This window comes from Nomascus leucogenys, chromosome 9 (genome assembly GCF_006542625.1).
Source record: "Nomascus leucogenys isolate Asia chromosome 9, Asia_NLE_v1, whole genome shotgun sequence".
NCBI classification, from domain to species: domain Eukaryota; kingdom Metazoa; phylum Chordata; class Mammalia; order Primates; family Hylobatidae; genus Nomascus; species Nomascus leucogenys.
This window is the reverse complement of record NC_044389.1, coordinates 19505751-19531886: the sequence shown is the minus strand read 5'-3', so window position 1 is coordinate 19531886 and position 26136 is coordinate 19505751. Positions and strand designations below refer to the sequence as shown.

Genomic DNA, 26136 nt, shown 5'->3' with positions numbered 1-26136 from the left:
AGTACAATAAATATAACCTTTTTGGATGTTTCAGGCTATTAAATACTCAAAAGGGGGGTCAAATTTCCTCCACCCTAGTGCAAAACAGTTTTAATTTCATTAATCTCCTTTTCTTTTATACCTCTCAGAAATACATAGCAGTCTTAATATTTTTGAAAAATTATTTTCTTCCAATTTCTTTAGGTTCTAACCAAGAGTATCCTTTATCAGCTTCTGATAGTATAGAAGCTACTTACTGAATCTTTTTAGTAATAAAATAATAATACTAAATAATATTTCTGCTTTTCATGCTGTGATATATATATATTATTAAACCTCACAAAAGTTCTATGATATATATTGTGTTAAGTAGTTTTCAGATAAGCAATCAGATATTCAGAACAGCGAAGTAACTTGGCTAAATTTATTACTTATTAAATTCAAACTATCTACAAAGAACTCTACAAAAGCTATACAACTCTAAAATTGATTAACCACACTTAAAATAGGTATCATAATGCAGCAGTGTTTCCCTCTGTAGAAACCACTTAAAGATTACCACTTGCTACCAGATGAACAAATGGCTGGAGCAGCCATTACACTGAACTGATGACTGAGAAAATACAACCAGCAAGCTCCCCAAACACCTGTCATGTAACAGTGAAGTTTGAGTGAACGTAGGCAAATTTGCCTTTGAGATCAGTTTCATTCCTTTTCAACCACAAAACACAATATTGTAGCTGAACTAAAATAATTTGAGTGACTGACTCAAAAATATTTTGGAAGATTTCTAGATTTATTAGTAGCAAATAAATACAGCAATAAATGGTAAAAAGAAAGTAAATGCATATGTATTAAGAGGATATACGGACACCTTGCATGCTCTGAGGGAATGAAAAAAGCATCACTTAAGGAAATAACGTTTAACCAAATTAATTAATTAATTAATTTATTTATTTTTGAGATGGAGTCTCCCTCTGTCGCCCAGGCTGGAATGCAGTGGTGCGATCGTGGCTCACTGCAAGCTCCACCTCCCAGGTTCACGCCATTCTCCTGCCTCAGCCTCCCGAGTAGCTGGGACTACAGGGGCCCGCCACCACACCTGGCTATTTTTTTTTTTTTTTTTTTTTTTTTTTTTTTTAGTAGAGATGGGGTTTCACTGTGTTAGCCAGGATGATCTCTATCTCCTGACCTTGTGATCTGCCCGCCTTGGCCTCCCAAAGTGCTGGGATTACAGACGTGAGCCACTGCGCCTGGCCTGTTTAACCAAATATTTTAAGGATAGTTAAGAAAAGTTGTTTGAAAGGCGAATAAAGTATGCAGAATTTCTTAAAAATAAAATTGGAGAGGTAGGAAGAACGGAAATGTTTACAGAAATATATTAACAAAGAAAGAAATCTAAAGATTAAGGAAGGAAAAATATTGCTGAGGTTGCTGATAGGGTATGAGGTAATTGGGCACTCAGCAAAGATACGGAAAGGAAATCCTTCAATTATAATAGGAAAAAGCAGGAAGCAATAAGTGAACATAAATTAACATTTGAAAAATAAGTTGCAAAATTTAAGGAAATTTTCATATATTGGCTTCCCATATCTCTGTGTATTAGAAAATGAGATAAATTTGAAATAATAATTACAAGAGCAAGAGAATAATTTGATTAAAAGAAAAAAAACAAAAAACCACAACGTTAAGGGCGCTTTGAGCTGCCTGAACATGAGTTTATGGTAACACAAATCTAACCCACTGGGTATTATTGTTTTTCCAGGAGTGCAAGTCAAGGAGTGAAAAAAAAGGATCAGTGTACATAGAATTTTGTTTGTTTGCATGTGTATTTATTTTTTATCAAAAGCTATGGGAAAAAAATGAAAAACAAAGGAAGTCAGAACACTGACATGTGGCTGACTGAATGAAGTGGCAGACTACAGAGTTCAGGTTCCTTAAAGAGAAAAAGAGAAGAAACGGAATTGAGGCACAGGAAGACTCTAGACTGATCATGATATGGAATAATGGTTCTCAAGCTATTTGTGATGAGGGGCCAGTTTTCTTTTTCTTTTTAATTGTAAAATAAAAAGAAAGAACGGGTCGTAACCCATTGCAAGCACACAGGCAGCTTATGCCATATGTGATTCACCTATGATTTTGATATAGCCCAAACTAATCTATATGCTTAGTAGTCTATATGCTTTCCAAAGAGACAGTCCACTAATTATGCATTTGGATGTCATGGCAATGTCAAATCGCTATCAAAATTTCTAAAATGCTGCTATATTTATCATGTTGTAGCTTGATAAAAATCTGTGAAATGAAACTGGTCTTTGGACTACGCTTTGAATAACACTGCATTAGATGAGTTGAGGTGGAAGGAGAGTGTTTTATAGCACTGGGAGATTGAATAAGCAAAATGGAAAGATTGAATTTGGATACTTTAGGGGCTGAATAGTATAAATAAGACTGGAATCATAGGGAGTGATGACAGGGTCCAAGTATATCTTCTATTATACATCATTTTTACTGTAACCCTCAGGAAATTCATGTCTTTAAATCAAAAAAAGAAACTTTTGAATCAGGCATTCTATGAAGACTAAAATGTAACCCCGGCACTTGCAGAAATGCTATATAAAGTAGGAAAATGTATTCAATGTTGCCCTGTGCTTGATTTAAAGAATCATTGGATTTGGAGTCACATGGCATGAGTCTGAATCCCTTGTCTGTAAGTCTTCAGCCAGCTATACCTTGTATCAAATTAGATAAAAAATGCATAGTTATTTTTATAAATCACAAAAAGCTGTAATTCTTATGTAGTTAACAATACTATATTTTATACTTGAAATGTGCTGAAAGTAGACCTTTAATATTCTAACCACACACATTAAAAAGGGAACTATGTGAGGTGATGGATGTGCTAACTAACTTGATTGTGTAAATAAGTTCATAATGCATATGTATATCAAATCATCACATTGTACACCTTAAATTATACAATTTTATTTATCAAATATACCACAATAAAGCTGTAAGAAACTAAAGCTGTTAACTTCAATTGAAGTGACTGAGGAAAGCATACAGTAAGCTATAAAGCCCCATAACAACTAAAGTTTTGTTTGATAAAAATAAATAATACATAGAAATGTGCATTTATGTGAGCCCCTCAATTCTCTTCCCTTACCAATGAGGAAAGATGCTACAATTTGCCTGATCCTCCCAGACAAACAAAAACCCACAGCCAAATTTATGATTGTCACATATAATCTCACACCTGTAATCTTAGCACTTTCGGAGGCCAAGGTGGGCGGATCACTTGAGGTCAGGAGTTCGAAACCAGCTTGGCCATCATGGTGAAAGCCCACCTCTACTAAAAATAAAAATAAAAAATTAGCTGGGCATGGTGGTGCACGCCTGTAATACCAGCTACTTGGGAGGCTGAGGCAGGAGAGTCACTCGAACCCAGGAGGCGGAGGTTGTAGTGAGCTGAGATCGTGCCACACTCCAGCCTGCAGCCTGGGTGACAGAGTGAGATTCCATCTCCAAAAAAAAAAAAAAAAAAATCTGTTAAAACCGTTTGGCAACCGTTACTCTAGACAAAATTATAAAAAAATAAATAAATACAATAAAATACATAAAATCATCCCTTGAATTAGGCATTTAGAACCCACTTTTTGGCCACTGGTTATCTTTTAGAAGTCTCCCATAACAACATAATCTTCATTCCCTCTTCCTCCAAAATGTCTATTCTTATAGAATAAGAGATTGAGAGATATTCAGACAGACAGACAAATAGGTGGATGCTACTATCAACTAGATATTCACCTAATAATCCAAATAAAGTAACATATAAAAAAGATGGAAATTTCAGTTTCGAGAGGAATATGCACTTTAAAAGGAATTCTTAATGCAAAGTGAGCTTTATTTTATGAGACAATTGAGCCAAATGTTTTGTCTTGTTGGAGTCCTTACCTACTCTGAATTGCCCTTCTTCAACATCACCAACTTCAACCACCCCAAAACAGCCCACGCAACTCTTCAATATGATACTCACATCAGCAGATCCAAAAATAAAATCATTTTGACATTCTAATCATGTACTTTCCATACACTATTTTTGACCTGTACAGCATACTACTGTACCAAATACTGTAGGCAATTGTGACAAAGTGCTGAGCATTTGTGTAACTAAACATTGCTAAACACAGAAAAAGGTACAGTGAAAAGATGGTGTTAAACTCTATGGAACCACCACTGTATATGCAGTATATTGTTGACTGAGACGTCGTTATGCAGCACATGACTGCATATAAAAAGCCAAATTGCTACTAATTTCAGAATATAAAAAATCCCTATAACTCATTTAAAAATCGCCAAACAGCAAATAAGGGCACAGGGATAAATTTTATACACAAATGCAAAAATTAAACAAAAAACACAAGAATGTACAACTCTGTGTAATAAATAAAGATTTAAAATTTAAATGAAGAATTAAAGGCAATACCACATATCTCTTAAAAGCACACATTCTGGAGACAGAGAATGTGGATTCAAGTCCTGTCTCAACCAGTTAGTATGGCACCATTTCTGCATTAAAAAAAAAAAATATATATATATAATATATATTTGGATCTGTTTCCTCATCTGTAAAATTGAAATAATAATATAATCTGTCTGTGGTAGCCAGCCTCCAGGATTGTCCCAAATAACTCTTACATGCTGGTATTCATGCCTGTGCTGTTCCCTCCTACACAGCAGAATAGGGATGAACCGTATAACCATTAGGATATTGCAGAATAACAAAGTGTGACATCTAAGGCTATGCCATTAAAGGCATTGTGGCTTTGCCTTGCTCTCTCTTGGATCATCTGCCCTGGGAAAAGCAAGCTGCCACATCATGAGGATGCTCGAGCAGCCCAGAGGAAAGGTCCACATGTAAGAAACCAAGATCTCCTACCAACAGCCAGCACCAACTTGGGAGCCATGTAAGTAAACCACTTTGAAAACAGATATTCTATGCAAGTCAAGCCTTCAAATACCTGTAGTTATTTGATAACTGCAACTACCCTAAATAACCTACATCTTCATTGTAACATCATAAATATCCAGATTATTACTTCTCCCAAATTCCTGACCCACAGAAACTGAGATAATAAATTTACATTGTTGTTTATACCACAAAGTTTTGGGGTAGTTATGTAGCAATATATAACCAATATACTAGCTTATGAAATTGTAATGAGAACTGAGTTAACCTATAAGTAGTGCCTTAGAACAGTAGCCCTTGCACAGGAAGCACTACATGTGTTGACTACCACTATTATTATAATAGTTATTGTAGTTCTTATGTTATTTTGCTTTCTACCAAAGGGCAAAAGTTAATATTGCCCATTTCTTCAAGGGTTATATATTTCTGGAGAGCAAATTGGCATTGTGTACTAAAAACCATAAAAGTACAAATACCATTTAACCTAGAAATCCCACTAATCATATTCATCTTGATAATATTTACGAATAGCTACCACTTTTTAAATTGCTTTATTTCTCATTCCTTATTTGAAGCAGAGTTAGCATTCTCAAGAAGGATTCAGCTATTGGCAGATTTATCAATTTAGTCTTTATGATTGATTATACAGAATAGTTTGATGGCTTAAATGAGAATTTGTCATGAATGAAAGTGGCTTTATGAAAATATTAAGTGAGATTGATCATGGGTTATAAAATGTAGCAATAGACTAATACATATTCATAAGTTTATATATATTTTGCTAATAGTAACAATGATATTTTACTTCATGTAAACACAGTATTGTAGTCTACATAAACATAACTTATAGTTATAATTAGGTGAATAACAATTTCACTGCTTAGATATAACCATGCACAATTTTTATCATGGAATTAATTATGCTTATTTGGATCTTGTTAGAAAAATGAGAATATGCAAAAATCTAGAAGTAAATTAAAAATAATAATCATCCACAAACCCATCTTCTACCTACTACTATATATTTCTTTATAAAGTGAATTATATATATATACACACTCTATATATAGTATACATATAGAGTATATATATACTATATATAGTGTGTGTGTATATATATATAGATATACTATATATTTCTTTATAAAGTGAATTATAAAGTTCTTCCTAATTTTTTAGGAAGAACTTGTTTTCCAACCCCATTTCCTACTATCCTCTATCTTGGTGCATATTAAGTGTTTTCAGTTCCTGTTAATTCACTATACCATTTTCTACCTTGGTTTCTTACTGTATGGCAACATTCAGGAATCACTCATATCTGCATTCATTTAAATATAACTAACCCATTCCTGTGTCAGGGTATAACTTCCATGTCCCTTTGCCAAAATTCATCTATCATGTCTGTATGTCCACCCTATTTTAAGCCTTCCTTGATGCTTGCATTTTTTTCCCTTAATAGCCATCTAAGTACTTTCTTGCTCAAACCATCTTTCCCAGTAGAACGTAAGCTTCAAGAGGGCATGAGAGCTTCAGTCACATGATACTAAGAATCCTTTTAATGTTTGGCATTCTGTGTATGTAATGGTATTGCTTTCCAATCTTCATTTTGCTGATGATTAGTGATACTGACAATCTTTTCATATGCTTAATGGTCATTGATATATCCTTGTGTGTGTATAAAATGTCCGTTCGATTCTTCTACCTATTTTTATTGGTTTGTTTGGACTCTTAAAATTGAATTGTAGGAGTTCTTTATATATGTTTGGACTCAAACTTTACTCAGATATGTTCATTGTGAATATTTTCATCCCAGTCTGGGGCTCGCCATTCTTTGAAATTGTCTTGTGAAGAGTGGAAGGTTTAATTTTGATGAAAGCCAATTTTTCTTTTTTTTTTTCTCTAATGGTTTGTGGTTTTTGTGTGTCTCAGCTAAGAAATATTTGCTACTCAAGTCTGTGAAAACATTCCTCCATGTTTTATTGTAGATATGTTGTAGTCTCACTTTTTATATTTAAGTGTGTAATTTATTTCAAGTTAATATTCACTGTGTGGTGTGAGGTAAGGCTCAAGATATATATTTTTTCCAGAAGGATATAAAGTAGATCCTGAACTATCTATTGAAGATTATCGCCTCTCCAAGGTAATTAACTTGGCATCGTTGATGAAAATATACAAGTTGATCTACTTCTGGGTTGTATTCTGTTCCATTGATCTATTTGTCTATCATTATGATAATTCCATGCTATCTTTAATACTTCAGTATTACAGTAAAGCTTCAAAACACAGGTACTACAGAAATTCTGACATGAATCTTTTTTTTCATAGTTGTTATGACTATTATCTTTACATTTTTATATTATTTAAAATAAGATTATTAATATTTCAAAGTGCCAGCTATAATTTCAGTTGAAATATGTATTGAATCTATAGGTTAATTTGGATATAATTGACACGTTAAAATATTGAATCTTTTAACCCTTAAAATAAGCTACATTCTCAGCTTATTTAGGTCTTTAAAAATTTCTCTCAGCAATGTTTATAGTTTCTTTATATGAGACGCACATATTTTATTAAATTCTCCCATATCTATTTCATACTTTTGATGAATTTTAAAGGTTATATTTAATTTAAATTCCTAAATTATCTTTACGAGCATAGAAAAATAAAATTGATTTCCGTATAAGGAAGATCATTTTGATGTTCCTCATTCATTAGTTCTACTAGCTTTATTATAGATTCATTACCATTTTTAAAGATATGTTCACTTAGTCTATGAATAAAGCTAGTTTTACTATTTCCTTTCTAACATGTACATTAACATTTATTTAATTTGCCTTATTGCACAGGTTAGGACCTTCAGTACAGTGTGAATAGAAGTAGAGCCCAAAGCTTTGACGTCTCAATATTAGAGTTTAGTACTCAGCCTATAAGCATCAAGTATAATAAAAATATGATGTTGCTTTACTTCTATTTCCAGTATGCACAAATTTTTGTTAAAAACATTACTGATTTTTAAAATGCTGTTATTGCATCTGTTGATACGATCATATAGCTTATTTTCCCCTTTAATGTATTAATATGGTGAACTGCTCTGATTTTAAACGTTATATGACTATTGTAGCCTTGGGATAAACCCAACGAGGTAACAGTATGTTCTTTCTGTATATTACTGAATTGGATTTGCTACTGATTTGTTGGAAGATTTTTGCATCTGTGTTCATAAAACGTATCAGTTTGCAATTTTCTTTTCTCATGATGTCTTTGGCTTTGGCCTAATCAAATAATGCCGGCCTTACAAAATCACTATACATTTTTTTTCTCCTCTCCTTTATTTTCTGGATATAAGCTTGTACAGAACAGATTTTATTTCTACCTTAATCACTGTCAGAATTTCCCATTTATTGATATGTCTAGTCATTTCAATTGGATACTGGCCAATGTGAATGTTACTTTATACAATGTTTAAAATGAGGTGCTTCATTTTGGTAGAATTAGTTTGATACCTTGAAGGCCTGCTGGATTTTTAAGCTTTCAAGGGCAGTGTTAGTAGACAAAATTCTAAGATGTCAAACCTCAAATGAGGTTATAGATCAAGTGGATATCTTCATTGCATACTGGTGAGACCTTGACGAGGGGAGCTACATAACCCATTCCTGGAATCCTGACCCACAGAAACACAGATAATAGGTTTCTGTCACTGTAAATTGAAAAGTTAGTGGTAAGCTTTTTATTGCTGAAAACTAATACTGATCTATTTAGAGTACCCTTTACTCTGGGGCTAAGTCAATCTTACTAGAAAACTATGCATCTGATAAGATTTCAAATGCCCTGCTGATCGCCAAGGTCATTCTACTATGTCTGCTGAGAGTGTGAATATCTCCCCACCCTGTTTGAGCACTGAGAATTGTTCTGCTTATGATTCTTTAGTTGTTTTTAGCCTGGCTTTTAGAGTTTCATTTTGTACATGTGTGACCTAACACTCAGAAAAAAATTACAAAGCGCTGTTTTTAGATTTCTGGTGCTCTTTTTCTGTGTCACTCTCTCCTCTAGAATTTTTTTTCCCACAACATGATGGAACATCACTTGTGTACTTGCAAACTATTTCATATATTTTGGCACATTTTTTTATTTTACTAGGTTATATTATCACTTTTCTAAGTGGATCTTTTAAATAGTATATTCTGTATAGTACAATAATTAGATGTTATGTGTCAAGCACTGTGCAATCACTGGACGTATAAGGCACTTAAACTCATATTCTGGTGTTAAATAGACATTGAAATAACTGAATCAATTAGTTCAGTACTATAACAGAATTTATATTAAGTGTGAAGATATATGAAAAAGTGAGAGTAGCAAAGATAAAATGATTTTCTCAATCTCCCTTGGTTGCTGCAGTCAGCTAATTTTTAAGTCTACAGAAAATACATGAAATGTTTTACCTATATGTTCTCACTCCTCATTTCTATTATGATAGCTCTCTCCATATCTCTCACCTGGACAACTATAATAGCTTCCTAAATAATCACTCCTATGAGGTTTTTTTTGTCCTCCTCACTGCACTCAACATTTCTCCAGAGTTATTTTTTTATCTAGTTAAAATTTTATGCCTTTACCTAATACTTGCATTATTCTCACACTACTTCTCCAACAAAATCTTAGTAAAATTTAATTCACAATCACATGTACACACGTGGATGCATACACATGTATTTGTGTATGTGTATGTGCACAATATGAAGTTCCAAGGCAAGGTGATTTGAGGCAATGATAGTTTTAACACTCTATTATAAGAATTGTCATCTCCACTTGCTGGCCATCCTACTGTTAAGATCTTATTCATTCTTTTGTTGTTGTTTTTTTTTTTAAAAAAAAAAAAAAAAAAACATATGTTAGGAGACTCTTTTCAAAGCAAGACCAATTACTTCTGGGATGGGGAAACTAAATCATGAAAGCCTTAACTATCCATTGTAGGTGTATGAGATTGACTAAATTCATCAAGCAATATACAGTGAGACTAGAGCATAACTGGAATCATTGGTTTGATATACATGGAGGTTGTGAAGGGCAGGAAAGGGGGGTTGTAAGGCTCCAACTAAAGCTCTATGTAGTAAGGATAAGCTCATTCGAGTGGTATTCTTGGGAAGTATATAAAAGTGCATTGACTTTTTTACAGGGTGACAGGTATATGCAATGAGAAAAGCTATACATCTTGTTCATCATTATGTCACTAGCGCATAGAACAATGAATTGATCATAGTACAAATCTAGAAAATGTTATGAAAAAGTATTTAAGAATTAAAGGGAGCATACCTGGTCTTTTTCATAAGACATTTATATCAAGGAACTACTTGGCAGACTAAATACCATAGGCATAGGATATGATAGAATATGTCTGGCACTTTCTAAAAAAATAAGTATTATTTTCATCTGGTACTCAGAACCAAGAAATTGGGTGTTTGAAAATATGCAACTATAAAAAACATTAATGGAGATAAATAAAAGATTATTTTAGTTAATTAAGTCATAAGTGGCCCACAAGAAAATGTTTTGAAATACCTAATATCCAGTGTCAACTTAATCAAATGTCAAGGAAAATAAATAGGAAAGATGGCTTAAACATCCTTTGCAATATTTAAATTTTTAAATTTTCATTTAAAAATAATCAACACCAATGTTAATTTCTTGTTTTGATTAAATGGATAATGGTTATATATATACCACATTAACATTAGGAGAAGCTGTGGGATGTAGAGGGTATATAGAACTCTTTGTACTATCTATACTGCTTTTCCATAAATGTAAAACTATTGCATAAAAATTTTTACAAAGAATTAAAAAACAGAAATGTAGTAAAAATAAAATTTTGATTTAATACTGAATTTTAAAATACAGATTTAAGGAAAATCTGAGAGACAATTTATAACATTTGTATATAAACTGGATCCATAAAATTATTACTGACCATTTTAGGGGTAAAAATTTTAGCATTGTTATGTAGCAGAATTTCCTTACGCTTAAGAGAGCTCCACTGAAATAAAAATATGTGTGTATTTGGGTATGCGTACAAAGAGATTAGTCAAAAGTGGCAAAATGTTAACAGTTTTTGAACGTAGATGGAGAGAATATGGTTTTTTTTAATTGTGTAACTGTTTTAAACAGTGTAAGTTTGATTTTTTGAAAGTAAAAAATGGTGAGGAATGGCATAAAAAATTAAAGATTCTCCAGACAGTGCTGGGCTTGAACATGGCCTTATGTTAAGTAGTTTCTGATGATCTCCACAATAATAAAAAAAAAATCAAAGAGAAAAGATTTCCATCCAAAAAAAACGAGAATTTTCAAAGGCTTAATGTTTTATATTTTGAAAATATAACATCTCTAAGCATTATGTTCTTAAGTAGGTTGTAAAAATGAAGTTTAAAATGATGTCTATGTGGGTGTTATATGGGAAATGAAGAAATCATTCAGCATGAAAAACTCACACTTTACCATTTGGTGAAAGTCAAGCCTGCACATCCATATGTTATTTAGAAACAGCTAAGATGATTTCCAATATTTATATTGCTTGGAAATATTTTCCCACTCTCTTTCTTGGGTAGGAAAAAGTGATGCATTGGAATATCTAGTGATTTAGTACAAAATAGATGATGGCTAAGCTGAGCAAAACCTTCATTGTCTGGGCAAATCATTTCTCCAAGATATGTGCATGTATGTGTGCGCACTTTAAATATTATTATTTTTATAATGGGAATCACACTCTATGAAAGATACATGTTTAAACAATATTGTCTGTGACACTGCTAAAAATACATTTACTTTTGCTAGGACTTTTAACTTCTTATTGTAATTAAAATTTTTTTTTAATTGTTAGAACTAATTCCTACTGTTCTGGTATAATGATGCATTCTTCTAGGCATCATTGAATTCGCATACTTGAATTGCGAAGTACAAAGTATTTCATTCAGTCAACACTTTACTGTTGAGATATGGTTCTACTTTTCGTGAACAAATTACAATCAAATTCTGTTATATATGAAATACCATAACCAAAGCATAGAAAATATCTCAAGGGTAGCCTCTGGACTAAAAAAAAAGCATGGAAAGTAGATAATTCACACTTTAATTCACTCCTTTGTTTTTACACACTTTACTCCTACTTGTGGGTGAAAATTTGCCAATTCGATTTTTATTTCTTCTCATATCTGTTCAAATGAAGTGGGAGATTTTCATAGGACTCAACAGTTGAAAGAAAATTGGATGAGTAAGCTAAGAGAACTGAATATTCACAGACAACATAACACTTTATTGGGAAGATAGAGATATTGTGTTTATCTAAATTTAGCTATTAATTTACTCTTAAACCATGAATTCACCTCCCACTGATTTTCTGAGTAACTTCATCTGACTAGGAGACAAACAGCAAACTTCATTCAGCTGAAATTTATTAAGTGGAGAGTACAGTTTATTTTCAAAGTTCATTCAAGGTTTTTCAATGAAGAAGTTATCCTCCTACTAAAGTACATGTTTTTTCTTTTTTGTTTTGGGGTGTGTGCATGTGTATGTGTGTGTGTGCATTTAATGATTTAGGAAATGCACAGCAGAGAAGAAAATATGAAGTTGATTTCAGTCTGATTAAATGTTGAGCTACAGAAACATGTCTGATAACTAAACTGCCATAATATTGTGCCCTTTAATCGTGGTTTGCAACCGAGGAGGCGAATTTATGAAGGGCTCCACAACATGGAAGCATAAGGTTTCCCCAGGTGATTGTAGATCCCATATTTGACCCTAGAGAAGCTTTACTAGAATTGCTACACCCACAAGAGCTTGACAGAGAATACAAGATGTTACAAAAACACATTTTTGTATTAGTCATGTCTATGGCACGCTGTCATTGCCTCTGTCATATGTTTCAGTACCAATTGCCACTTCTAACAAAAATATTATATTGGTAAAAAAATGTCTCTCCCTGGGCGCGATGGCTCACGCCTGTAATCCCAGCACTTTGGGAGGCCGAGGCGGGCGGATCACGAGGTCAGGAGATCGAGACCACGGTGAAACCCCGTCTCTACTAAAAATACAAAAAATTAGCTGGGCGTGGTGGTGGGCGCCTGTAGTCCCAGCTACTCGGGAGGCTGAGGCAGGAGAACGGCGTGAACCCGGGAGGCAGAGCTTGCAGTGAGCCGAGATTGCGCCACTGCACTCCAGCCTGGGCGACAGCGAGATTCCGTCTCAAAAAAAAAATGTCTCTTACTGGAAAAAAAAAGATTTGACATAACCAAAGCCACACTAACATCTGAATTTTGAACCATAAAAGGTGACACAAATTATTCACAAGAAAGAATCTTTAAAAAATAATGATATTGTGAAAGGGTATTGGAATTTGTATCCTGGTAAAAGAAAACGAGTTTAGGCTGACAATGGAGGTATGAAGATGGAGCTGCCTCCTCTGATACACAAACAGCAATCACTGTTGCAAATGTTCTGGAGTACATGAAGTGCAGAAGTAAGCTTATAGATACAACATGTGAATACCCAGAAAAAGATGAAAAGGGACTCTTTTGAAATAGCCTAAGTGAGAGATGATAACGGCGTAGACTAGGATTGTGATGTCACCGTGGATTAGGTAGTATAACCGATAGGACAAGATGTGGGATTGGATGCAGAGAAGGAAAGCATGACTCACAGGTTTTTGATTGAGTTCTAAACAGATGGTGCTGGGAATAATGGGTGAGAAACAGGTTTTAGGTCCGAGAAAAATCAATAACTATTTTTAGACATCTTAATTTTAAGAGGGCTGTTAGAAATCTAATAAGAGATATTGACCATGCAGTTGAAGATTCAAAACTGAAGCTCATAGTGGATACTGAAGAAGAGTTTAAATTTTGCAAATTATATAAATAGATGAGATCCTCTAAGAAAAAGGTGAATAGAAAGAAAAAACTCTTTTTAATTTTCCTTGTAGAGAATTTGATCATACATGGACAATGACAATTTTATTTCTTGTGTTCTGATGCTTATATCTTTTACTTTTTTCCAGCTTCACTGCCATTTTTATGATTTCCAGAAAAATACTGGATAAAAGTTGATTTAGTAGACACCTATGTTTGTACCTAAATGACAGCTTTTTAATATGTGATTATTGAATATAATTTTTTATTGGTTATTTTGAAGATAACTTGTCTTAGGTTAAGAAGTTCTTTGGTCCTAGCTTTCCAACAGTTTTTTTTTTTTTTTTTAGGTTTTAATTGTGAACGAATGTTGAAGTCTATCTCAAATACTTTACTACATTCATTAAAATTATGATATGGTTATTCTCTTTTAACATAATGATCTATTTCTGGAATAATCTCAACTTGGTGATTATATATTCTTTTATAAATATATTACTCGGTTTGTTTTGCTAAAATATTTTATATAATTTTTCCACTCTGTTAACCAATTAAGTTAGACTCTAAATGTCATTTCCAAAACTATCCTTAATTAGTTTTGTATCAAGGCTATTTTATTCCCATTAAATGAGTTGGGAAGATACCTTATATTTTCTATTCTCTGAGAAAATGTGTGTAAGCTGAGAATTATATCTTTTGAAATCTCTCTTATAAACTGTTTGTAAAATATTATGGGAGAGCCCAGTTAGTTTTCCTCTAAACAAGTACAATATAAATTTGTTATGAAGATTATGAATAGGCACTCAAGATATAAATTATACCAATTGCTTAAATAGTTATCACTTACTGGTGGCTTAAAAATTAAAAAGATACTTGCAAGTATCCTTTTTAGTATTATAATGACATAAGGGGGTTGTTTGTCATATCATCCCCAGTTTACAACTTGAAAAACTCGAGCTTAAAGACTTGAAGAAGCCTGAGGTCATGCAGTCAGTACACAGGACAGCAACTACATCACCATGTAATGTCTCACTCTAGAATTCGCAGTTTCAATCACGTTATTTTGACAAATTTATTATAAAAAGGACAATTTGCTGAAAGTAAACTTTGCTTACTTTTTAAACATAAATTATAATCATGATTATATTTCCACAATTTAGGGTAAACCGAAGGAGCTATTTAAATAAATGGAAATGCAAATGCCTCATTTCATATCTTGTGAATATTGGAATCTACATATTTAATACCTATGAGAGTACAAGGGCAAGAATATAATAAATATTGTCAAGTAAATATGATTTTAAATTAAAGTAATTATTATTTTATCACCAACAGTATTAGTTATCTACTGCCACATGACTAGTAACCTCCAAACTTCAGTGACTTAACCACCATTTTATTTCTCAAAACTCTGTGGGTCTGCATAATTCCTTGGGTTGGCTGGTAAGTTGGGAGCTGGACAGGTGAAGTGCTGGTATGGATGAGCCTCACTTTCCAAGTGATTTTTCATCCTTGGAGAGGCTAAACTGGGTTTCTTTATATGTAGTCTCTGAGCAGTGTTCCAAAACAGCAAAAGTAGAACAAGTATGGCCTTTTAAGTCTTAGCTTCTGTTGTTACACAGTGTAAGTTTCGTTACCTTATATTGGTCAAAGCAAATCACAAAGCAAACCTTATATACAAAGATGGGGAAATAGATTTCACCTCTTCATGGTAAAAAGCTGCAAAATCACATGGCAACAGGGCACAGATATATACAGCATGGTTTCTTGAGGGCCGTTATTTAAAGAGTCTCTTACACAAACTGACAGCTTGATACACTGCCTTTTGAAAGGAAAAGTCCATAATTTTTTAACCTCATGCTGAGATATAAAATATATGATATTGTTTTGAGAGCTTCATACATCACTCCAAACTCTTTTTGTGGTATTTTAATGAAACTAGGATGCCTTCATCTTTACACAATATAAAAAGAGATCCTCTGAAATGTTGTAATCTCAGTCAAAAAAGAATGTAGGTGCTAATAAAAAGAATTTCATCAGGTGTCAAAATGAGAAATATTGAGATAAATGGTTGGGATAGAATTTTTAAATAATCTATTCATTTTGATGGTATTATTAAAATAATGACAAAATGAGAATTAGAAAATAGATTAATGCGAATAGTCTATTTTTTTTTAGCAGTAGACTGTTTCAGCAAATTTCATCTCTCTGTGGAAACATACCAATGGCGTGCTAAAGGGAGAAAGAACTGAAGTTTGCTCTGAATTTTAGTTTAAACACACTCAAAATCACAAGTTGTCTTTCGAAAATACATATTGTTTTCAGGTCTTGATACAATATCCACTTATAGAACACTTAATATGTTTCAGACATTATTTATTAAATCCTTGCTATTAACCCTGATAAAACAGAGACATAATCCCTATGGTCTTTTAGTAGACAGGAAATAAGGCTCAAAATATTAATCTGCCTACCTGTCTTAAGTGGTGGCACTCAAATTTAAAGTCATCATTTTAAGATTTTACTTAGTGTTAATGTCATTACTGCCATTCAAAAATTTTGTCATAGCAAGTCATCACCATATATATTTAAAATTTTTCAAAAATATTTCTTTTCTTAAACAATAATAAAAATAAGATAGCCTAGTTACAAAGGTCTTTTTAATAAACAATTGGCATTTGATGAATGCTAATGATATATGTAACAGGTTGTAGATGGAGTACTTTACATATATTTTTCCATTTAATTTCACAAAGCCTTCTACAAAAGAGGCACTGTTATTTTCAAATTTCAGTTAAGAAATAGTCTTAGAGAGGCCCTAGCACCTATCATACTGTATAAATCAGAATCTCTATGATCAGTACTTTAGAAATTCTTCCAAAAACATAATAATGTGCAACCAGAGTTGGAAGCTATTACTTTAAATTGTTTGCTATACGTTGTTAGGGAAAAAAATGATGACATAAATTTGGGGAAGGCTAGAGCAAACTGAATAGCAACCATTTCATAATTTTCTTATCAGTACATCAAAATTCCCTAGTATTTACAATTTTTCATTTCAGAATCATACACTAATAGGTAAGAATTTTAAGATATGTAAACACATTTTCTGAAGGAAATACATTTTGCTGACACATTGCTAAAATGAATTACATTTTAATGACTTTTGGAGCTTTAGACTTTTAAGATAAAATACAATGTAAAACATGGGGTATTTGTGATTGGGGGGAAACATGCACATGAATTACTGCTTAAATCAACATTAGCTTTTTTTTTACAGAAGCATTTAAGAAAAAAAAAGCAAGTACAATTTTGCTGTTCAATTTTCTAGCAATTCAAAGTATAGTCTCATGTGATCTATCATTTTCAAAGCAGTATCTTCAAAAAAGTTCACATGCATCTTTTTCTTGAATTCTTTTCAAAGTCTACCCCCTAAATTAACTCTATTTAAATATACCTGAATACATTTCAATGTATTAGTCTATTGCATGGTAAGCCTATGTGTGTATTAAACAATTATCTATAGCCAAGTATTACCCATCTATGTGTAAACCTACGTATAAATGAGTAGATATGGCAGTTGAAATTTGTGTCTATATTATGCATAAATCTACTACTGCTAATATATTTAGGCTTATTAAGGTATCCAGTATGTTAAGGTACTAAAATCACCAAGTAATATAAAAAAATTAAGACTCAAGCAAAAGTATTATTTTGTCACATATTAAAGTGGATAAATCCTCTCATATCAAATAAATTAGTTTTAATAAGCATTTTCAGTTCTTTAGAATCTTGAATATTTTAAGTTGCCACTTAGTTCAGAGACTTCACTCTTAAGCCACTATAGGAGTTTCAGGAAATTCAATGGATCTCATGCAAGATAAAAACTTACCAGCAAATTTGATGTGAAATTTATTTTCAGGCTTTAATATCTGGACATACAAAGGACAATTTGGAGCAAAATCTTTCACAGCCCATGCTCTCAAAATTGTTTGGTGATCCTGAAGTGATCAAAATAAAAATATCATAGCATAAGTTAAAATTTTTATAACATATAAAGTAAAAATAAGCAATCAGTTTGCTTGGTCACATCTGTAGTTAAAACTTTAACATAAAAATTACTGTGAGGACTTGTTAAGGATACCTATTATTTCCACAGAAGAAGGTAGTGATAGCTAATTCAATCATAGATAATTACTAGCACTTAGAATATTAGAAAAGATTAAGAGAAAAAATAGCTAGACAGACTTAAAAATAATTTTCCTAGAAAATTCCTGCAGTCAGAAGCTTTCAGACATGTAGAAAAACTAATAGTTTGTAATAGGAATTTCCAAGGAGAAATAAAAAATGTACATATAATAGTAACATGCTTAGAAAATTACTTTTTAATATAATAGTAAAGGTAAAATAATTTTGACCTGTGTGTGTGTGTGTGTGTGTGTGTGTGTGTACCTGTGTGGTATGTCTGAAGACATAAAAAACTCTTAGATATAATAAAATACATCAAAAAAAGTTTTTAAAAAGACACTTAAAGTAAGAAAGGGAATCAAAACCATGCTTAACACGAACTCCTTTACATAGTAGTCACCCCATAAATTCAATGAATTGAAAAAATCAAGGAAGATTATTAGATAAATGCGCCACACAGTTAGCTAATACATTTTTGGAAAGGAAGCACAAAGGTGCTCTAGGGTAGCACTGTTCATGTAACAGCCACCAGGCACATAATTCTATTTAAATTTGAAGTAACTAAACTTAAAAAAAGTTAAGAATGTAATTACTCAATCACACTAGCCACATTTCAAGTGCTCATAGATGCACATGGCTAGTGGCTGCCGTATTAGAAAGCGGAGGTATAGAAATTTTTCGCCATCACAGAAAGTTCTATCTGACAGCACTATTAGTGAAAGGAAAGGAAGATCCAAAATACAGATAGGCACGAGGGACTCTTTATCCAAATGCAGATAGAAGAAGTTGTTATTTATGGTTGGAAACTGCTATAGACAGAATGATCGTGTCCTCCCCAGATTTACATGTTGAAATCCTACCCCGCATTGTGAAGATACTAGGAGATGAGGCCTCTGGTAGGCCTCATCGTGAGGGCAGTCATCATGAATGGGATTAATACCCACATAAAAAACACCCAAGAGAGAGCTTCCTCACTTCTTCAGCCATGTAAGGATGTTGCAAGAAGATAACCATCTAGGAACCAGGAAGCCAGTCTTTATCAGACATTGAGTTGGCTGGCTCCTTGATCATGGACTTTCCAGCCTCCAGAATTGTGAGCAATACATTTCTGTTGTCTATAATCGACCCAGCCTATGCTATTTTGTTATAGCAACCCAAAACAAGATAGTAACTTTAAGTTACATGAAAGTTGATGAATGGTAGTCCAGTATGGTTTACATGTACCATATGTAACTTACAGGCAAATATTCAAATATCAGAATGAGTCTAATAATTCTACTAAGATTCATCAAGTGAATACTTGTTAATCCATTTTACATGCTTTTAAATCTGAGGTTTGAGGGTTATAGATAACTTAATGGAGGATTACTGTTATTTCTCTTTCACTAGAAGTACACAATTTTAAAGGAAAGGGAAAAAATAGAAAGTAAACCACTATATAAGTAAAAGGATGCCAAGTTATAATTTTTATTTTATTTTATTTCATTATGTTTAGTGTTGTGTTGAAGATAATAGGCCATTCTAGGGGTTTTAATCCTGCTGTATCCCTCAGTATCTAATTAGACTTGGACAAGTTAAATTTCCTCATTAGTAAAATGCAGATATTCTGTATCTTACAGGATTTCTAAGGTGAAATAGACAACACACAAACACCTTTTAATAGAGGTTGGCAGTCAGTTATTGAAAAAACATAAGTTGTTTTTCTTATTATGTGTATCATCTTAGTAATAGTGAAGTAGTATCATTAAGGATAAAAGATAAAGAACAAAAATGAATTTCTCAGGAAAAATTTAAAGTGAGACTTATCTGCTGACACCAGCAAGAAATGTAACATTAATAATAAAAGAAGAAATAGAGGAGGCCAGGAGATCTATCAATATGAAAGAATAAGCTCCTAATAAATTGTCCTTGCATATGACAACTATTAAAAAATCTACAGAACAAGCATATAAAGGCCCTAGTAAATGAACTAAAGTAGGCCGATTTTAGAGGAAAATCAAAACTTGGAGAAAGTATCTTGCATGTTACAACTTCCCTGTTTTTGCTGCTGTGACCTGAGGGCACAAGTTGGCTAAGACTTACCACAACAGCACAAGTTGGCTAAGACTCCATAGAAAACCTGCCAGAACAACAAGAGAATGGAGCCTGGAACAACCAGAGCCACCAGAGACAGGAAAAGGGAGAGGCAGCAAAGAGAAACCACAAATTCCATGAATGAGTGTAAACATCCTTGGCTGACCTCTGAACCAAGAATGCATGGGGAAGCATAAAAACAATCTGAGCTGACATTTGTGAAGCACTACCAACCTCATTGGTGATGGAGTTTGCTTTATTTTGAGTTTAAGCAACTTAGCCTCTGCTAAAATGAGAGCACTAACATTATTTGGAAGAATACAGGAGAATCCAAGCCTCCGCAACATAACACAATATCCAAAATACAATGCAGTATTATTCAATTTATGAATTTCCAGAAAAATGTGACCCATTTGCACGGGAAACAAAGAAAATGATAACCAATAGATGGTAGCTACTAGACAGTCTGAGATGTTAGAATTAGCAGAGAAGGATTTAAAGCTGCTACTAGAACTATGATCAGTAATGTAATGAAAAACATGCTTGTAATAAAAAAAAGAAAATTTCAGCAGAGTAATAGAAAGTATTTTTAGATTAAAAAGCTGAAGTTTATGAAAAAACATATTCACTATATGGGCTTTGAAACAGATTGGGAATGACAGAAGAAAGGAGTCAGTGAACTTGAACATAGATCAATAGAATTTACCCAATTTGAAAAACAAAGAGAAAAGGTACAGAAAAGGGAACAGAGTACAGGAACTTGTGTAACACGGTAAAAAGGTCTTACATAATATAATTGAATTCCCAAAAAGAAAACAAAAGAGAAAAACTAGCAGAAAATGATTTTAAGAAATAATGACTAGAAACTTTTTAATTTTGTAGAAGACATACACTTATAAGTTCAAGAAAATTAGCAAAATCTAAACTATATAAACAAAAAGATAACCATGCCTAGCCACATTGTATTCAAACTGTTAAAAAACAAAAATAAAGACAAAATCTTGACAGCACCTAAAGAAAGAGTCATATGGCCAAGGACTGTCATCAAAAATCCTGAAAGCCAGGCAACCCTGGAAAAAATTCTAAAGTTCAGAATGAAGGAAAAAAACTATGAAACCAGAACTTTATATCTAGCAAATACTCTCTCAAAGAGGAAGGTGAAATAAAGGACTTTTTAAAATAAAGAAATCTAAGGAAATGTACTGCCATTGGAATCATACTACAAGAAAAGTTTAAGAAAACTATACAAGCTCAAGAACAATGATACCAGGGAGAAAGAACTTCAGAAATAAAACAAGAGTAACAAATGTTTAATAATGTTTTAATGACTATAAAAAACCATTTCCTCTTAACTTCTATAAAATACATAATCTGAATAAAGCAAAATTTATAATATTGTTTAGTGTAGTTTCTAATCTATGGATAAATTAGTATATCTAACAACAATAACATAAGAGAGTAGAAAAGGAATAAATGCAAGTTTATAATTTTAACAAGTGGTATAACAATGATATAAAGCTGACTATGAAGCAGTAAGAATGTGTATTGTAATCCCTAGAGCACTCACGAAAAAAAATTCAAAAGGCACATCTAAAAAGCCAATAGGTATATTACATTCAGTGCTTTACAAAATCAAATAATTAAAAATTTGGGAAAGGAAAAACAGAGGAACCAAAATCAGCGGAAACAAACAGAAAACAATTTAGATAGAGCTATGTCTAACCATATTAATAATGACATTAAATGCCAATAGACTAAACATGTTGAAACACAAAGATGTAGACAGCAAGAAAACAACTCAATTTAAAATTGGGCAAGAGATCAGAACAGACATCTGACCAAAGAACATATACAGATTAGAAGAATGAAAATGCAGTCAACACATGTCATTAGAGAGTTGCAAATTAAAACAGTAAGACATCACTAAACACTTTTCATAATAGCTAAAATCTAAAATGCTGAAAACACCAAATACTACAGAGGACACAGATCAATAGGAAGGTGCATTCATTGCTGGGAGGGAATGCAAAATGATACATCAAATTTGGAATACAGTTTGACAATTTCTTACAAAATTAAGTATACCCTAACCAAATAATCCAGCAATTGGGCTCCTTAGTATTTACCTAAGCGAACAGAAGATGTAGGTCTCCACAAAAACATGCATGTACATGCTTAAAACAACTTAATTTATAATTACAAACACTTGGAGGTAACCAAGATATACTTCAATAGATGAATGGATAAACCGTGCTACATCCATACAATGGAATATTCAGCAATGCAAAGAAATGCACTATCAATCCAAGAAAAGACATGCAAAACCTCAAATGCATATTGCTAAGTGAAAAAAGACAATCTGAAAAGGCTACATACTGCATGATTACAACTATATGTCATTGTAGAAATGCAAAATTATGGAGATAGTACAGAGGTCAGTGGTTGCCAGGTTGGGGAAAAGAAAGGACAGAAGGATGTATAGGTAGAGCAGAGAATATTTTTAAGACCCTAAAACTATTTCTTACGATATTATAATGGTGAATGCATGTAATATTACATTTATCAAAATCCACAGAATATACAATACAAAGAGTGAACCCTAATGTCAACTATGGGTTTTAGTTAAATCATTTATCAATATTGGTTCATCAGTTTCAACAAATGTACCACAATAATGGAAGATGTTAAAAATAGGAAAATGGGGGGTGTAGGGGGGAAGGAGTGTAGGGGGTGAGATACGGACATTCTGTATATTTTTTGTTCCATTTTCTCCGTAAACCTAAAATGGCTTAACAATAACAACAAAAAGTGTAGTTTATTTTTTAAAAAGTAAGTGAGAAAAGCATGATCTGTAGAGTCACAAACCTTGGGCTCTAATCTTCACTTCAGAGCTTACAAAATGCATGAGTAAAGGGAAGTTACTACAGATCTGATTCTTCTTACAGAAGTTTTGATTATTGTATAATGGATGTGTGTGACTTACTTTTCTTATTTATCTTAACCCTTGGCAACAGTTGACTTGTAGACCACTGGCTCCCTAAAACATCCTCGTTTGGCTTATCTGACACCATGCACTTGGTTATCCTTTGACATTCTTATCCCAAACTGAACTCATCTTGCTACTGGTAGTCCTCCCTTTTCCCAAAAGAAAATACTACCAGATACTAAATCATCAGCTTCTCTGTCTCACTTACCTTACATTTAGTGAGTTCTCAAATCTTGTTGATCATGCCTCTAAAGATTGCTCTAATAGATTCCACTTTTCTCCAGCACCAGTGCCACAGCCTAATCTAAAAACTTGTCACTTCTGGCTTGGAGTAAGGGCAACAGCTCCCCAGTCAGCTATCTCAAGCTTTATAACATTTTTTCATTAATTCTATAATCTTATCAGATGCAGTTTTTTCCAACTAAAATTCTTTTTTTTTTTTAACTTTTAACTAAAAAGTAAACTTTAATGTCGAAAGTGCAAACTTGGGGAAGACAGAAAAGATCACACACAAGGCTGTCACTTCACACTTGGAAGGTTGCACAGCAGCCGGGCAGAGGCGCTCCTCACTTCCCAGATAGGGCGGCGACCAGGCAGAGGCGCTCCTCGCTTCCCAGTCAGTTGAGCGGCCGGGCAGAGACGCTCCTCACTTCCCAGAGAGTTGGGCGGTGGCCGGGCAGAGACGCTCCTCACTTCCCAGAGAGTTGGGCGGTGGCCGGGCAGAGGCGCTCCTCACTTCCCAGAGAGTTGGGCGGTGGCCGGGCAGAGGCGCTCCTCACTTCCCAGACAGTTGGGGGGCCGGGCAGAGGCGCTCCTCACTTCCCAGATAGGGCGGCGACCGGGCAGAGGCGCTCCTCGCTTCCCAGTCAGTTGAGCGGCCGGGCAGAGACGCTCCTCACTTCCCAGTCAGTTGGGCGGCCGGGCAGAGACGCTCCTCACTTCCCAGTCAGTTGGGTGGCCGGGCAGAGACGCTCCTCACTTCCCAGAGAATTGGGCGGTGGCCGGGCAGAGGCGCTCCTCACTTCCCAGACAGTTGGGGGGCCGGGCAGAGGCGCTCCTTACTTCCCAGATAGGGCGGCGACCGGGCAGAGGCGCTCCTCGCTTCCCAGTCAGTTGGGCGGCCAGGCAGAGGCGCTCCTCACTTCCCAGAGAGTTGGGCGGTGGCCGGGCGGAGGCGCTCCTCACTTCCCAGAGAGTTGGGCGGTGGCCGGGCAGAGGCGCTCCTCACTTCCCAGAGAGTTGGGCGGTGGCCGGGCGGAGGCGCTCCTCACTTCCCAGACGGGTGGGTGGCCGGGCAGAGGCGCTCCTCACTTCCCAGACGGGTGGGTGGCCCGGCAGAGGCGCTCCTCACTTCCCAGACGGGGTGGCCGGGCAGAAACGCTCCTCACTTCCCAGAGAGTTGGGCGGTGGCCGGGCAGAGGCGCTCCTCACTTCCCAGAGAGTTGGGCGGTGGCCGGGCGGAGGCGCTCCTCACTTCCCAGACGGGTGGGTGGCCGGGCAGAGGCGCTCCTCACTTCCCAGACGGGTGGGTGGCCCGGCAGAGGCGCTCCTCACTTCCCAGACGGGTGGGTGGCCCGGCAGAGGCGCTCCTCACTTCCCAGACGGGGTGGCCGGGCAGAAACGCTCCTCACTTCCCAGAGAGTTGGGCGGTGGCCGGGCAGAGAGCTCCTCACTTCCCAGACAGTTGGCGGCCGGGCAGAGAGCTCCTCACTTCCCAGAGAGTTGGGCGGTGGCAGGGCAGAGACACTCCTCACTTCCCAGATTGGGCGGTGGCTGGGCAGAGGAGCTCCTCACTTCCCAGACGGTTGGGTTCACTTCCCAGACGGTTGGGTGGCCGGGCAGAGACACTCCTCACTTCCTAGATTGGGCGGTGGCTGGGCAGAGACGCTCCTCACTTCCCAGAGGGGGTGGCCGGGCAGAGGCTAAAATTCTTATTGTTGTACATGGCTACTTAAAATCCTACAGTGGTTTTGTTTCTTTTGGCATCAAATTCAAACTTCTTAACAAAGCTTACAACAACCTTTATTAAACTTTTCCCAAACTATTTCCTCAGTCTTTGCATTCTTCTCTCTAGTGATAATGCACATTCTCCACTCATAACCAGCATTTCTCACCTAGGACCATTTGCCAAGAACATTCTTTACGGGCTCAGCCCCACTCATGCCTCTCATCCCTGCTAAAAAGTCACTTATCTAGGAAGCCTTTTCTTCTGACTACTGCTAACTTAGGATAGATGATACTACTTGATCCCACTGTATTCTGTAAACAATTAACCCCATTTAATTTTTAGCATTTTTAAAATCTGGTCCTCAGTAAACTACAAGCTTGATGAAGGCAAGGGCCATGTCTACATTTTGCTCACCCTAGCTTATCCCCAGAAACTAGCATTCATTTGCATATCACAGGTGAATAAGAAAAACAATATTTACTTCTTATTGATAGTGTGAACATTAAATGTGATAATATAAAGAGAATTAGGCATATAGAAAGCATTTAGCAAATATTTCAATTCAATGGATGAATACATGGGATAAAGTACCTATTCTGAAACCTTCCTTGTTTTATTCATATTTTATGCCCTCACAAAACAGAACAAACATCAATAATTTTGAGTGGATCATTAAGTGAGGAAAAAGGAAAAGAGCTGTATAAGATGGCATAAATATCATATGAGAAATAGAAAAGAAAAATTTTCCTAATACAGATAATTAAACTAGCAAAGAAACAAGATTTCACTTCATTTTTTTTTCTAAAAGCAGAAGATTGATTTTTTAAAACTTTTCTTGGGGACAAATTCATCCTTAAGTAAAGTGCTCCATATTTCGAATCATAGAGTAAAATGTTTATTGTGATAACCTTAGAATAAAAATGCTGTAATAATAAAGGTAGGTAACTTGGGACACTATCACATCATACGAGTGTCTGCTGCTACTGTGAAACAGAACATTTTACCCAAAGTCAGTTTGCCTAAAAATTAAATTGGTGAAGAATGTCTCCATAAAATTCAACTTAATAAATTGTACTACCTAAAAGGTATTTGTTGTTCTGAG

The 26136-nt window shown here is 34.7% G+C and overlaps 1 protein-coding gene across 2 annotated transcripts in view; it reads right to left on the bottom strand.

The window, feature by feature from the left end:
* KCNT2 (potassium sodium-activated channel subfamily T member 2) overlaps positions 1-26136 on the bottom strand; it is a 394167-nt gene that overhangs the window by 159457 nt on the left and 208574 nt on the right. For both annotated transcript variants that reach the window (XM_030818707.1, XM_030818708.1), the window contains exon 13: positions 17732-17840. In XM_030818707.1, the coding sequence (XP_030674567.1) occupies positions 17732-17840 (109 nt within the window). The remainder of the gene's footprint in view (positions 1-17731; positions 17841-26136) is intronic.